Source organism: Narcine bancroftii, chromosome 1, assembly GCF_036971445.1.
Source record: "Narcine bancroftii isolate sNarBan1 chromosome 1, sNarBan1.hap1, whole genome shotgun sequence".
Taxonomy (NCBI): domain Eukaryota; kingdom Metazoa; phylum Chordata; class Chondrichthyes; order Torpediniformes; family Narcinidae; genus Narcine; species Narcine bancroftii.
The window spans coordinates 264139409-264154660 of record NC_091469.1 but is presented as its reverse complement, the minus strand read 5'-3'; the positions used below and the strand labels follow the sequence as shown (position 1 = coordinate 264154660).

Here is a 15252-nt window from a genome sequence, read left to right as displayed (position 1 = left end):
ATATTAACTGGAAGAACTAGGTTGGTAGAGACATTAAAACATGACCATTTTCCTGGTTGAACAACACCCTCACTGCAAAATGCACCATCTATCCTTCAGTGTCGACAGATTTCTCCCAGTGTCTTTGCCATTTGTAGCTTTGCCTTCAGGACCTAGGATGGATTCCATCCAGACTCAACAAAACTCAGAAATACTTATTGTCCTTTTGCATTTGCTCTCATTTTGGTGCCCCTATGTTGACTTATCTAACTGCAGATCACTTTAGATTTGATAAGGCACTGGTGAGACCTCACTTGGAGTATTGTGAGCAGTTTTGGGATCCTCATTGAAGAAAGGATATGTTGATGTTGGAGAGGGTTCAGAGGAGGTTCACAAGGAATGAAAGGGTTATCATATAAGGAGTGTTTGACAGCTGTTGGCCTGTATTCGTTGGAATTTAGGAGATGGGGGTGGGTGGGGAATACTTAAAAGGCATGTTCAGTGCAGATGTAGAAAGAAGGTTTCCCATGGTGGAAAAGACTAAGACAAGAGGGTAAAACTTCAGCATTGAAGGGTGTCTGCTTAGAACTGAGATGTGGCAGAACTTCTTCAACCAGAAATCTGTGGAATTTGTTGCCACAGGTGATTGTGGAGGCCAAGTTATTGGGTTAATTTAAGGCAGAGATTGATAGGTTCTTGATTAGTCAAGGCATCAAAGTTTTTTTGGGAAAAGGCTGAGCAGTGGGACTTAGTGGGAATATGGATCAACTCATGATTAAATGACAGGCCAGACTCAGTGGGCTGAATAGCCTATTTCTCCTCCTATGTCTTATGGTTTTATTATGTAGTCTGCATAAGCACATCTATTCTTCTACTTATGTATAATAAAAAAAGCAGGATACAGGTGATTCAAATTTGCACTGATTAAATAACCTAGAAAAATTAATACCCTTCAAGAAATATTATTTTTCACCATTTTCCTTGTGACTAAGCCTAATTACAAGTAAACCTCAATTTTTTCTCCATTGTGCCACACATCAATGGTTTACAAAGAAGGTGCGAAGACTTGACCTCAGGCTATGATCAATTGGAGATCTGATGAGAAGCAATTACTAAAATGCAAGTTTGTTGATGAAGCTGTAAGACTAGAACATTCCTGCAGATTAATGAGCAACTCCTTTATTCAGAGAAATTAAAGTTGAAAATTACACTGCAATGTATTTCTTATCTTGTAGCTTCAAATCATGTGAAAGTCAAAGGTCATAGGGCAGCACGGTTAGCATAGAGGACGACACTGTTAGAGGACAGCATGGTTAGCTTAGCAATTAGCAGAACACTGTTGCAGTGCGAGCGACCCAGATTCGAATCTGTGCGCTTTCTGAAAGGAGTTTGTACATTCTCCGTGTCCGCAAGGATTTCCTCCGGGTGCTCTTATTTCCTCCCACCCTTCAAAACGTACTGGGTCAATTGGGTGTAATTGGGCGGCACGGGCTCATGGGCTGAAAGAGCCTGTTACCACGCGGCATATCTCAATTTAAATTTAAAAATTGTGTATGATTATCAGCACTTTGTTCATGTGACAGAATGAAGTGGAAAACAGGCTAGTGCTTCGCCATTAGAAACTGTGAGGTGACAATCAGGATACAAAATGTTATCCATAAGAAAGCATTTTATTCAATCAGCGCAAAACTTACAAGTCAAATATCTTCAATTTCTACCACAAAGTATGGGTCAAAAATGAAGTGAGTTTTCCACTGCAATTAATCTGTCCAAAACGGGGTCATGCCTTTTCCATATAATTTTGCTAGACAGGTGCTGGAATTTGTCCAGGAATAGAAAACCAAAAGATTAGTGCCAGGCAGGCAAATCTTGATCAACACTGAATAATTCAGAAACACACAGTCATATAGAATGCTGCCAAATATACATTTTTGTCACTGCCACAGAAGACGGAACTCCACCGAAGTGCATATGTTGGCTTCTTTTTAATTTCATAAAAAGATAAAATCCTCTAACTTTTGCTGGTAAAGCAGAGAAATTTGAACTTTGCTGGTGAGTGAAGTGTGGGGCTTTGTCTGGATCCCATTGTGCCTTTGGCTTTGTACAACTTGAGTTAGTTTTTGCGTATCCCAGCATTTGCCTGGCTCTCAAGTCCCTGCCTCACAGAATACTCTGGCCCCACACCTCATTTAACCAATGGCCTTACTGCCATGCCATCTTATGAAATTAAATGGTCTGTGAAGGAGCAGCTAGGCCCTGCAAAAGGTAGTGGCCACAGTCCAGGACATCACAGGCAAAACTCTCCCCATCATCGAGGAAATCTACAGGGAATGCTGCCGTTGGAGAGCAGCAGCAATCGTCAAGGTTCCACACCACCCAGCACATGCTCTGTTTACGTTGCTCTCATCAGGAAAGAGGTCTAGGTGCCACAAGACTCACACCACCAGGTTCAGGAACAGCAGCTACCCCTCCACCATCAGACTCCTCCATGACAAACTCAAACAGGGACTCATTTAAGAACTCTTACTTTTGCATTTTATTAATTGTTTTTTCTCTTGGTATTGCGCAATTTGTTTGCATTTCTTTATTTGTTTACATGTGCAGATTTTTTTGTTGCACTACCAATAAGTGGTGATTCTCCCTCACCTGCAGGAAAAATAATCTCTGATAATAAATCTGAAATCTGATCAGGCACCAGAACCTGGGCACCTGGTGGCTCAGAGCTTTGGTCAGGTCATGTGGTCAAGGCCTTTTCAATGGTTCCTTTGGGCGGCACAGTTAGCGTAGCGGTCGGTGCAAAGGTGTTACAGCTTCAGTGATCGGGACTGGGGTTGAAATCCCGCGCAGTCTGTAAGGAGTTTGTACGTTCTCCTCATGTCTGCATGGGTTTTCCCCGGGGGCTCTAGTTTCCTCTCACCATTCGAAATGTACCAGGTTTGCAGGATTATTGGGCAACACAGGCTCATGGGCCGAAATAGCCTGCTACCATGCTGTATGTCTAAATTTTTGAAAATTCTGGTCATCAGAAACATAAAAACAATAGATGTTTAATTATTTTTCAAAATGTAAAGATTTTAAAAAATAACAAATGTATTCAAACATGTCTAGCTTACAACTTAAAGGAAAATCACAAACTACAATTACACTTTACCTTCTCCATCCACGTCAGTGGCACTATTCATGAGCCCTGGTTGGCCTAAACGTGACAGACTAGATACAAAACCACTCAGCTCAACAGATCTGAGATTCATCTCTAGACAGAGTAAAGACAGATGTAACAGAATGGGTGTTCAAATGCACTTACGCTGCAAAGCATTAGTGCAAAAATTAGGAATATGCTAGCTTGCACTTCACAATTGCTCATTGACTGTATATAAAGAATCCAAGCCTTCACTGTGGGAGCACAGGATGTAACTCAGCTGAAGAGCAGAACCAAAAGGGCCAGTTAGCATACAATCACAGAGAGCGAATCAACCAGCCTTCACAATGAAGTAAATAACAAAAACCCTCAACACTTCCTCCAGTATATCGATGACTACATCGGGGCTGCCTCAAACACCCACGCTGAGCTTGTCAACTTCATCCACTTTGCGGCCAACTTCCACCTCGATCTCAAACTCACCTGGTCCATCTCCAACAACGCTCTCCCCTTCCTGGATCTCTCTGTCTCCATCTCGGGAGACTAGCTTTCCACTAAGAATAGTACAATTCCTCTAACTCCCACAACTACCTTGTCTACACTTCCTCCCTTCTCTCAATTTCTCTGCCTCTATCACATCTGTTCCCAAGATGAGGTCTTCCAGTCCAGATCTTCCGAAACGTCTGCTTTCTTCCACAAACATGGCTTACCATCCACCACCAGAAACTCAGTCCTCATCTGCATCTCCTCCATTTCCTGCTCATTTGCCCTGGCCCCTCTTCTCCCAGACATAACAAATAGAATACCCCTCATCCTCACCTACCAGCCCACCAACCTCCAGACCCAACACTGGAACTTCCGGCGGTTACTACAGGATCCCACCACCAGGCACACTTTTCCTTCTCCTCTCCTCTCAATTCCCTCATGCACTCATCCCTCCCCATCTATCAACCCCACGACACCTTCCTGTGGTCGCAGGAGGTACAACACTTACGCCCACACCTCCTCCCTTACCATGGTCCGGGGCCCCAAACAGGCTTTTCAAGTGAAGCAACACTTCACTTGTATATCCAAAGGGCAGATTTACTGCATCCAGTGCTCCCTTAATGGCCTTCTCTGGTCACTGAGTACTTCTGCTCCCTCTGCCACAACAGAGGCCTCCTAGTAGCCAACCATTTTAATTCTGAGTCACATTCCCATTCTTACATGTCTGTCCATGTCCTTATGTTCTATCCCACCCTAACCACCTGCTGATTTGAGAAACAGCACCTTATTTTCTGTCTGGGCACTCTCCATCCAGATGGCATTAACATCGACTTTTCAGCTTTCTGCTAACCTGCTCGCCTTTTCTTTCCCCTCTCCCTTCCAGTTTTTCCAGTTCTAGCCCCCCCTCCTTTCCCCTCCACCCACCTAGCTGTCCCTCCTCCCCTGATTTCCGCTGTCCCCTTCCTTTTAACTCCACCTTTCCCAACACCCCCCCACACAATTCCCCCCAACTCTTTTTGTTCGGATGCCTGCCAACGTTCTTCCATACCTCGATGAACAGCTCAAGCCCAAAACATCGGTTATGTATTTTTATCTTTGCTACATAAAGGACACTGTTTGACCAACTGAGTTTCTCCAGCATTTTGTGTTTTTAGCCTTCACAATGAGTCCATTCAGAAGCAACCTCTGGCCCAGGCCAAAGGGAGGTTACATGATAATAAAGCCTTTTCACTATCATCAGCAGGGCTGATCACTCAAAAAGGCAACCCACTCTCGGTGTAGCACTACAAATCAGGAATGCAACCCACTCTCGGTGTAGCACTACAGATCAGGAATGCAACCCACTCTCGGTGTAGCACTACAGATCAGGAATGCAACCCACTCTCGGTGTAACACTACAGATCAGGAATGCAACCCACTCTCGGTGTAGCACTACAAATCAGGAATGCAACCCACTCTCGGTGTAGCACTACAAATCAGGAATGCAACCCACTCCTTATGTAGCACTACAAATCAGATTACTGGCATTCAAGTTAGTTCCAGAGCTTTTATGTGGAGCAACGTAGTCTGAGTCATCAGCTGGGCATCAAATTCATGAGGAGAGTTTGCAGTGCGACTGCAGGCTTCCCTTTGAAAAGTAGTAAGGATCCTGCAGGATAACTCGTGGTACAGGAATTGACTAAAAATTCCTGCACTTCCCTTTTTAGGCTGCCCATGTAATGGCAAATTTCATTGATTGTGCCGTTACATTCTTGCAGTCTAAAAACCCGAATTGACATAGTTGGGAATCACAAAAGTTGCAGATGTTGGAATCATGTGCAAACAAAGAATTGCTAGAGGACCTCAGCAGGTCAGATAGCATCTATGGGTAGAATGGATCTATTTCACGCTCCCCATGACCACAGCCACTCCAGTTTCCTCTCCTAGCAAACAGGAGAGGAGTTTAATTGGGTACTCTGCCTCATGCAGATGGGTAGTAGGAAAATGGGGGTGGGGGGGGGGGGGGGGTGCCGGGTGAGATTGTTATGGGGACTTGTATAATGCAATAATGTAACTTGAGAGGAGGGGTGGAGAAATCCACACCCAAACAACAAGTGGAAAAATAATGAGGTACAAAAGCCACACCCCCAGACCAGCCAGCAAAGTTTTCACAGGCTAAAGAACATATTACCAGTCAATTAAAATTGATAAAATGTATATTTAAAAATAACCGAAATGATGCAAAAGCAATTGGAATCATTGCAAACTCAGTTAACAAAAAAAAATGTACAGCGATTAATACTTTCAAATTCATTTCACCAAGCATGTTTGTTTGTTTTGAAAACTATAGGAAGAATGCAAAACACGTTTTATGATTTATGCTGACAACACTGAATTATGCAATTCAAAAGATAAGTGTCTCACAAGGCACAGTTTGTAAACAGATCGGGCGAACTAACCAAATTTGCAGATTATGCTGAGTGGCTTCAATCTACGTCAATGTTCATTGTGAAGACATCAATAACTATAATGCAGATAATTAAAAACTTGGTTTCTAAATGAACACTGTGCTTACCTTGTCCATGTTTTGGGACACTGGTCGATACTCTCTGATGAAGACGTTCTCCACTACATCGCCTGTGAAACACGTTTGCCTACAAGCAGGGCAACAGATAATGCCTGAGGTAGCCAGGAGCAGCAAAAAAGAGACACCAGATCAACAGCAGGAAATGAAATTAACCACACATACAAAAGCAACAAATAATAGTTTCAGCACTTTAATGAAAAAAAAGTCTGCTTTCAGAAAAAAATTATTGCCAAATTTTATATTCAGGAAAATTACAAGATTTCATTAATCTTAATAGGCTATTCTGAGATTGTGCTTAACATTAAATCAGAAATAAAATACCTGTATTCATATCCAATTTTCAACATATTAATTAATTTGAATAATTTTTACAGCTATTGAAATGTTATCCTTGTTGAATGTAGGGAAATGAATGCCAATTAGCACTCAGCAAGCTCCCACACAAATAGAAACTAGTAGTCTTAACAGCAATGTGCATACAAGTATGAAAAATGGCCAGAACACCAAGGATAACTCTCGTGCTCTTCTTTGAAATAGTGGCATGGGATCTTGTATTTATACCCAAGACTCCTTCAGAGCAGTACTAGAGTGTCAGCATATGTTCTTGTATTCAACTCTCTGTAGTGGGATTTGAAACCACAAACCTCTTACTCAGATGCAAGAGAGAGATACCAATTGAATTGCAGGTGTTGCATAGCAAAGCCTGTCATATATCATGCTGTTCTTAATTACTTAGCCTTGCAGTACAGATGGTAACAGATGCATTAACTTAAAGCAAATGTATTAATGATTAATAACATTCACTGCCACAAAGTGACTTTAAATCTAAAGAGCGGTTGAGTTGCTTTCTCCTCATTTAACGTTGCTGCAATAGTTTGCAGGATTCTAATAAAATAGAAAAAAGCAATTCAGAACTGCATAGATGGAAAGGTTTTGAAAAAAATTGTGATTACCTTCAAATGTTTTGTTATTAATACAATTTGTACGGAAATTGATTTTGAACAGACGTGCAAAAGAGTTAATACAATTATGATCCATCCAAGTGACTTTGGGCTCCATAAACATAAAATGGTTAAAAAGCCACTGGCAGACATAGTAAAATACTGGCTAATGGAATTCAAGTTTAGTACTGTATCATCAGACTGTACATGTACAACCAGACAACAGCGATTCTCTGACTACGGGGCACACACACTGCATAATAATCACATATAAACAAAGATATATCAAAATAAATATATACAAATATTTTGGGAAGATTTACTTGCTCATCAATCTCACAACCTGTGGGAAGAAGTTACCTCCCAGCATGACAGTTCTGACTTTGATGCTCCCGTACCTCCTTCTTGATGGTGGTGGGTTAAAGGTGGAATGTGCTGGCCCTCCAGATTTGAGTTCTATTTAGGCAACATTTCCAGTAAATGTCGTCAATAGAGGAAAGAGAAACTTCAATGATCTACTTGGCCCTTTCCTTGATCCTCGATATTGTCTTCCAGTCCACTGCTTTGCAGCGACCATATCACACAATGATGCAGCCAAGCAGGACAATTGTGCTTCTGTATAAAAATTGTTAAGATGGGGGCCAGTAGCCTTGCCTTCCTCAGCCTCCTTGGGAAGTATGGTGGGTACTGCTGTGCCTTCCTAATGAGGAGATCTTGAGAGTCCAGGATAGGTCACAAAAGAACTTTGTGCTCTTCACTCTCTCCACCACAGGACCATTATTGAGTAATGGACAATGGTCGACCTTCATCGGACATCCACAATAATCTCATTTGTCTTGTCCACATTGAGACTCCTCTCTAAGTCGACTCATCATTCAGCAACTCTGGGTGGGTCAGGGTTAGAACATCATCTGTGGATGGCAGCTGCCTTGGATCCTGCAGGGACTGTGGAAAGCTGTCGCGAGATGTCGAAAATATCTGTTAGGACCTCCATCAGCTGGGCTGCATTGTCCTTCAGCATCCAAACAGATAGGTCATGTCATTCTGCTGCATTGAGTGGGTTCACTCTGGACAGAATCCTCCTCCCCTCAGTCATGGCTATACAGGGTTTCTGTCCTTCAGAGCATGATGATGCTTTCTTTGGCCTGTAGAAGGTGTTCTACCTGTCAGATATGGAGGCGTCACTGTGCTGACTAGCAAGGTTGATGTAGTCAATTACACTCCGCCACATGCACCTTGTGCCTGGGGATTCTATGTGCTTACCTATGCTTTGCTTTCCAGATTACACAGGAGAGATCAGTACTTGCTAATCTTAATGCCATCTTGTCACCTAACTTGAAGGCAGCATCATGAGCTCTGAGCAATGGATGAATCTCCGCAACTAGCCATGGTTTAGATTTTCCCTGGATGTGTAGTTTTGTTCACCATAACATTCTCAATTAGGGTGGCTAGATTTATATGTCTGGATTTAGGCTGGAGAGTCAGGCTTTCTGAGGACTCTGTCCTCCATCCAGTGCCACCTCGACCAGGGTGTTAATTTGTCCTCCATTTGGTGGTGTAGGCCATATACCCCCAGATGGAGGACAAATTAAGGGGAAGGATCCACAAAAAGGGAAGGGAGTCAAGGGTCACAGTACTTACCTGTCAATTTGTAGAATCCCGGGGTCAGAAGGCCGTACACAGCCATATTTCCTCTTCCGTGCATATGCCAGCCAGCACTCACACATACGTGATGGATTTGAGTATCTGGGCCGGTACATGGTGGGCCCGCATGGGGGAAGATTCAGGTCGGACATTTAGTGCAGGGGCCTGGCCACAGGCGCGAAGATCTTTGCCTGTGCACGATCGCTTAAATCGACGACGATGGACGACGACGAGTAGAGTGGAGTGTGTTTATGGACTGTGATCTTTGAAGGAGGGTGAATAACTCAGTTTTGATTCAATTTTTTAAAAAAATATAATTTTGTTATGTGTTTCTCTTTAAGCATTTAGAAAAACAAGATTTTTATCAGTATTTGCAAATCATGTGAATTACGTTAACAGGAGAATTAAAAAATATAACTAAGGCAACACATTTGATACTACTGTTTTTTAGAAGCATATTTTTCAGATAATGGCAGTAAAATCATTGTGTATTTAAAGGTCTGTCAAATCTTAAACATACTCGACTTCAAACATTAAAAAAGGAGGGATAACTTCTGAGGAAGAACGGAAAATAACATGGAGTAATGGAAGAGTGTAATATGCGGAATGATAAATCATTGAATAGAAAAAAGGGCTCTAGCAGAAAATCGCTGATTTATGTTGCAGTAGTGTGATGCACTGTCGTGACAGTAAGCAGACACAAGATTCAAAGAATGAACAAAAGGCTTTATTCAGCTTAAAGTCTCTGCTGTAGCTAGCTGTGCTCTGCTCCCGAGTGACTGACCTCGAGAAGGGTCGGATGTGGCTTATATCCCAGGCGGTTGATTGGCAGCCGGCCAGGTGTTGTCTGTCCGCCAGTGATCTTCCTGCAGGCTCAGTGGTCGCTCCCTGCAGTAGGCTCGTGGTGTATCACCACGAGTAGCTAGGTTTTTGCCGGATTTATATAAGCAAGAAAAGTTTTATGTTAGAATTTTTATTTAATAAAATAACTAGGGTGATCATCTGTTTGCATTTGCTGTTTTTGCAAAGCAGCTTAAATTTTATTAAATAATATTTTTTTTGAAACACACTTATGTAGTAACCTATGACCATGTCCTCAGGGCCAGCTCCATGGGGGGGGGGGGGGCATCCACGGGCATTACCCCAAAATGAGTCATTGTGCCCCCCCCCACCTGAAGCACTACTGTTACTAGCGTCAGCAGGCAATATAAGCACGTGTGTTCATGCATTCTGTCGGAGGGAAGGAAGGGAAAGTGTGACAGGGAGCATGGAGGTTCGTGGCAGGTAAACCATCCGCAACACCCCCCCCCACCCACCAACTTAGACCCTGCTTGTCCTCCTTTTTGGTAATTTGGAAATGGCCACCCTATTCTCAATGAATTCATCTATCCAGTTAGTCACTGAGCTCGCTTACTCAATGATGTGCTTTCAAAGCAAGGACTTGAGAAGATTTGTGTCCATTGTATCTGTGGGCCTAGAATGCAAGGGAGTAAAAGTAGAAGCATTACAAAGCTAATTTGGGGACCATAGCTTTGGAAAGATAGATTATGCAAAGAGATCTAGATACATAGGAACAAGAGTAGTTCACTCAATCACTCAATTGGTGAGATTATTGTGTGAACAAATCAGATGATCACCTCAATTAATTCTGAGGAGATGTGGCAAGATTAATGCTAAACAAGGTAGGGATTGACTGAGATTTTTATTATTTAAAAAATTAATCAAATTTATACAAAATTTATACAAAATTCATTATTGCGGGTTGCAGGTTGGGATGACCAGGACAAAAGAAACAGTCTTAAAAAAATGAGACAGGTCTTTCAGGAGTGAAATAAGCGTTATGCTTATTAGAACACAGCATTTGATGTTAAGCCAAATGTTAACTTTTCTTTTGTGGACTTAAACCTGGTATGTAGAGATAGGCTCCAGATTGACCAGAGATGTAATGAATAGAATATAACAGGTTCAAGGGATTGAGTGAACTACTCTCGTTCCTATGTATCTAGATCTCTTTGCATAGACCAGACTCAATTGTTTGTTGTGGGAATAGAGTAAATTAATAAATGCAGATCCAAAAATGCAGGAAGTTCAATTCACAGGTAAAAATAACCTACCAGAAATGAAACCTAACCAACAGCGACAGCATTTTCAGGACATAGTCAGCTTACAATGACTTCAGCTTGTTCATTCAGTGACCAGTACTATAGCAACTTTCCAACACTACTTTGACAACTCCTTCCACAATTATAATGGCCAGTCTTGAAGAGCAAGAGAAGTCAGTGCATTATCTCCCACTCCACACCATCTTGAGCTGCACTAATGATGTTGCACAATTAAACTTCTAGGACTTCTTGATCCAAAACAACATGTGTCTATCTTTTCCGTGGACTACTTCAATTAAAGCAACAGGCTTCTCAGAGAAAATTAACGATGAAAAATACTGGCCCAGCCAGAGACAATAACATTCTTATGAATTAGTTTTAAAATGTGCAGTCATAAAGGCTTTTCATGTTATGTTTTTTTCAAGTTTATCACTTTCTACGTTAGGTTTTGTGATGCAAGGTCTAAGAATTTCAGTAAGGTAGGAAACCACAATTGCAGTCTAAGAATTAATTTTGTGTGCACAAATAAGAATATCCTCATCTTATGTTTTGAAAAATATAATAGCCTGGACATTCCACTGATTATCAAGCCATCCAAGCTCACAGATAATCCATCTTACCTGCAGCAGGTCCCAGTACAGATCTTCCTCCAGAAATTTAAAACAACTCAAATAAATCAGAATAAAAAAAGAACATCTCTGTACAAGTGGGCAGAATTCCAAGTTAAGTGCTTGGAAATCTGTGTAAGATTGCATTCCTCTACTGAACTTCATACTGAATCCAAAAGGCAGGACACAATTGTCCCAATTATCAGCTGCATGGAAGTTCTTTTTTTTTAAATTTTTTTTATTTTTCACACCATAAATCACACTAGCCATGATATACACTTTGTCCACCAACACCTGAGAATCCTGAATATTCAACCAATGATCAAAGGCCACAATTTTTAAAAAAACTGACTTCTTTCGGGAGGCGAATCCATGAACACACGGTGACTCTGAGGGGACATCCTCTTTTCCTTCTCTTTCTCTGACTTTGTGAGGAGCTTCGGGCAATTTCTGCCGATGGGAAATCTGTCTGACTTACAGCAGACGATAATAAATTTTGTGTAATAATACACTCTTTATCGTATTATAATAAATTTGAGACTTGGATCAAAATAGAAACTGCTAACAATCTCCTTCCCTTTTGCCCTCAGAAGTGTCTAATTTAACATTAAGCAACTGAGAAGCCGAAGTGTGAACCTCCTCTGCACACACAAATAAGCAGCATGTTTAAACGTGGATCTGAATTTCTTTTGACTCTCTGACCACAGCATAACATCCGACAGCAATGAACTAAAGTTCCATCAGTTTGATGTGCAGATTTTTCTGCAGCAGTTGCCAAGTATTCAACATATTATTCAAAAGAGGCATGATCAATGGATTAAGAGCCAAAATAATAATTGTAGCTGCATAACGCTTTATTTAGGCCACAATTAGAGCATTCTTATGCACTTTTGGTTGCAACATTTCAGGACAAATGTGGAGCCTTTGTGGAAGGTGCAGATGATGTTCACCTGAATGTTGCCCGTTATTCGCTATGAGAGGTTAGACAAGCTCGAATTGTTTTCTCTGGAGTGGCAGAGACCTGATAAAATACACCAAATTATGAGAGGCGCATAAGATGAAGTTTGATGACCAAAACAACAATTTTGTTTATTTTTAAATTTTTCTTGCAGAATGATAGGTGCTTGGAACCCACGTTCAGGGGAAGTAGTAGAAGCAGATACTGAAGCAACACTGACAATAAGTTAGGCAAATACATGAGCAGGCAGGAAATAGCAGGTCATAAGCAGGAATTATTTGGATTAGTATCATGATCATCAAAGATATGGTCAGCCAAAGAGTCCGTGCTGTACTGTTCTATGTTCTAATGATCTGGTGTTGTATAGAATCTGCCCATTATCTCGGCTGCTGTTAATTTTGAAAAGCAATCTCCACTTCCATTAAAAAGGAAATGAGTTTACACACTAGCAGTCCTTGTGAAAGCAGCAGCACTTGGAGATACAATTCATCCACAAACCTGCTTTGCAAAACAAATTGCCCACAGCATCGCCAAAGGTCTCCAGTTGATTTGCCTCTTTTGAGATTTTCTCCATGAGGCTGCTAATGGCCCCATCTCATTTTGACTGTGGTTTATGTGCTATTAATAAGTGGCAAAGCAGCAGGTATGGATGGAATCCCCCCAGAAGTCTGGAAGGCTGGCGGCAAAACTCTGCATGCCAAACTGCATGAGTTTTTCAAGCTTTGTTGGGACCAAGGTAAACTGCCTCAGGATCTTCGTGATGCCACCATCATCACCCTGTACAAAAACAAAGGCGAGAAATCAGACTGCTCAAACTACAGGGGAATCACGTTGCTCTCCATTGCAGGCAAAATCTTCGCTAGGATTCTACTAAATAGAATAATACCTAATGTCGCCGAGAATATTCTCCCAGAATCACAGTGCGGCTTTCGCGCAAACAGAGGAACCACTGACATGGTCTTTGCCCTCAGACAGCTCCAAGAAAAGTGCAGAGAACAAAACAAAGGACTCTACATCACCTTTGTTGACCTCACCAAAGCCTTCGACACCGTGAGCAGGAAAGGGCTTTGGCAAATACTAGAGCGCATCGGATGTCCCCCAAAGTTCCTCAACATGATTATCCAACTGCACGAAAACCAACAAGGTCGGGTCAGATACAGCAATGAACTCCTTGAACCCTTCTCCATTAACAATGGCGTGAAGCAAGGCTGTGTTCTCACACCAACCCTCTTTTCAATCTTCTTCAGCATGATGCTGAACCAAGCCATGAAAGACCCCAACAATGAAGACGCTGTTTACATCCGGTACCGCACGGATGGCAGTCTCTTCAATCTGAGGCGCCTGCAAGCTCACACCAAGACACAAGAGAAACTTGTCCGTGAACTACTCTTTGCAGATGATGCCGCTTTAGTTGCCCATTCAGAGCCAGCTCTTCAGCGCTTGACGTCCTGCTTTGCGGAAACTGCCAAAATGTTTGGCCTGGAAGTCAGCCTGAAGAAAACTGAGGTCCTCCATCAGCCAGCTCCCCACCATGACTACCAGCCCCCCCACATCTCCATCGGGCACACAAAACTCAAAACGGTCAACCAGTTTACCTATCTCGGCTGCACCATTTCATCAGATGCAAGGATCGACAATGAGATAGACAACAGACTCGCCAAGGCAAATAGCGCCTTTGGAAGACTACACAAAAGAGTCTGGAAAAACAACCAACTGAAAAACCTCACAAAGATAAGCGTATACAGAGCCGTTGTCATACCCACACTCCTGTTCGGCTCCGAATCATGGGTCCTCTACCGGCACCACCTACGGCTCCTAGAACGCTTCCACCAGCGTTGTCTCCGCTCCATCCTCAACATCCATTGGAGCGCTTACACCCCTAACGTCGAAGTACTCGAGATGGCAGAGGTCGACAGCATCGAGTCCACGCTTATGAAGATCCAGCTGCGATGGATGGGTCACGTCTCCAGAATGGAGGACCATCGCCTTCCCAAGATCATATTATATGGCGAGCTCTCCACTGGCCACCGTGACAGAGGTGCACCAAAGAAAAGGTACAAGGACTGCCTAAAGAAATCTCTTGGTGCCTGCCACATTGACCACCGCCAGTGGGCTGATAACGCCTCAAACCGTGCATCTTGGCGCCTCACAGTTTGGCGGGCAGCAACCTCCTTTGAAGAAGACCGCAGAGCCCACCTCACTGACAAAAGGCAAAGGAGGAAAAACCCAACACCCAACCCCAACCAACCAATTTTCCCTTGCAACCGCTGCAATCGTGTCTGCCTGTCCCGCATCGGACTTGTCAGCCACAAACGAGCCTGCAGCTGACATGGACTTTTTACCCCCTCCATAAATCTTCGTCCGCGAAGCCAAGCCAAAGAAAGAATATGTCTCTGTGTCACTTAGGAGGCTTCTTAAATAACTTATAGAGATTATTGCAAGAATCAAGTCACAGAAGACACTTTACATACTGATGCTTTCCACCATTTCAAGAAACTGTTCACACACTCGTATACATATACATACGCCCCACAGTAATGCACTACATTTATTACAGTGAGAAGGGCGTATTCTTACGCAGTTACAAAATAGTTTGCATAATCCTGACGATATAACATCCCTCCTTCTCAAGATAAATAAAAATTTATTGTTCTTCACTTTCTTTCCAGTGCAACTTAAATAACCGAACTTGAACACTAATTTATTTACACAACTATTTTTGAAATAGTTCCTATCAATATCATACTGGCAGCAGTACTTTGCTTCGCCACCTTGTGGGTTTGGCTGCGACCATTGGGCTCTGTGTTGCTGGTACACGTGTAGGTGATG

The 15252-nt window shown here is 42.5% G+C and overlaps 1 protein-coding gene across 13 annotated transcripts in view; it reads right to left on the bottom strand.

Annotated features, from left to right (window-relative positions):
- trim66 (tripartite motif containing 66) overlaps positions 1-15252 on the bottom strand; it is a 337321-nt gene that overhangs the window by 79043 nt on the left and 243026 nt on the right. For 9 of the 13 annotated variants that reach the window (XM_069897347.1, XM_069897330.1, XM_069897340.1 and 6 more), the window contains one exon: positions 6159-6262. The exons of 1 other annotated variant lie outside the window; for it this stretch is intronic. In XM_069897347.1, coding sequence (XP_069753448.1) covers positions 6159-6167 — 9 coding nt within the window. In that variant the 5' untranslated portion in view covers positions 6168-6262. Of the gene's footprint in view, positions 1-1673; positions 1795-6158; positions 6263-6491; positions 6768-9539; positions 9678-15252 lie in introns of those variants that run through there. 3 more of the 13 variants (XM_069897373.1, XM_069897354.1, XM_069897326.1) reach the window with 3 other exon arrangements.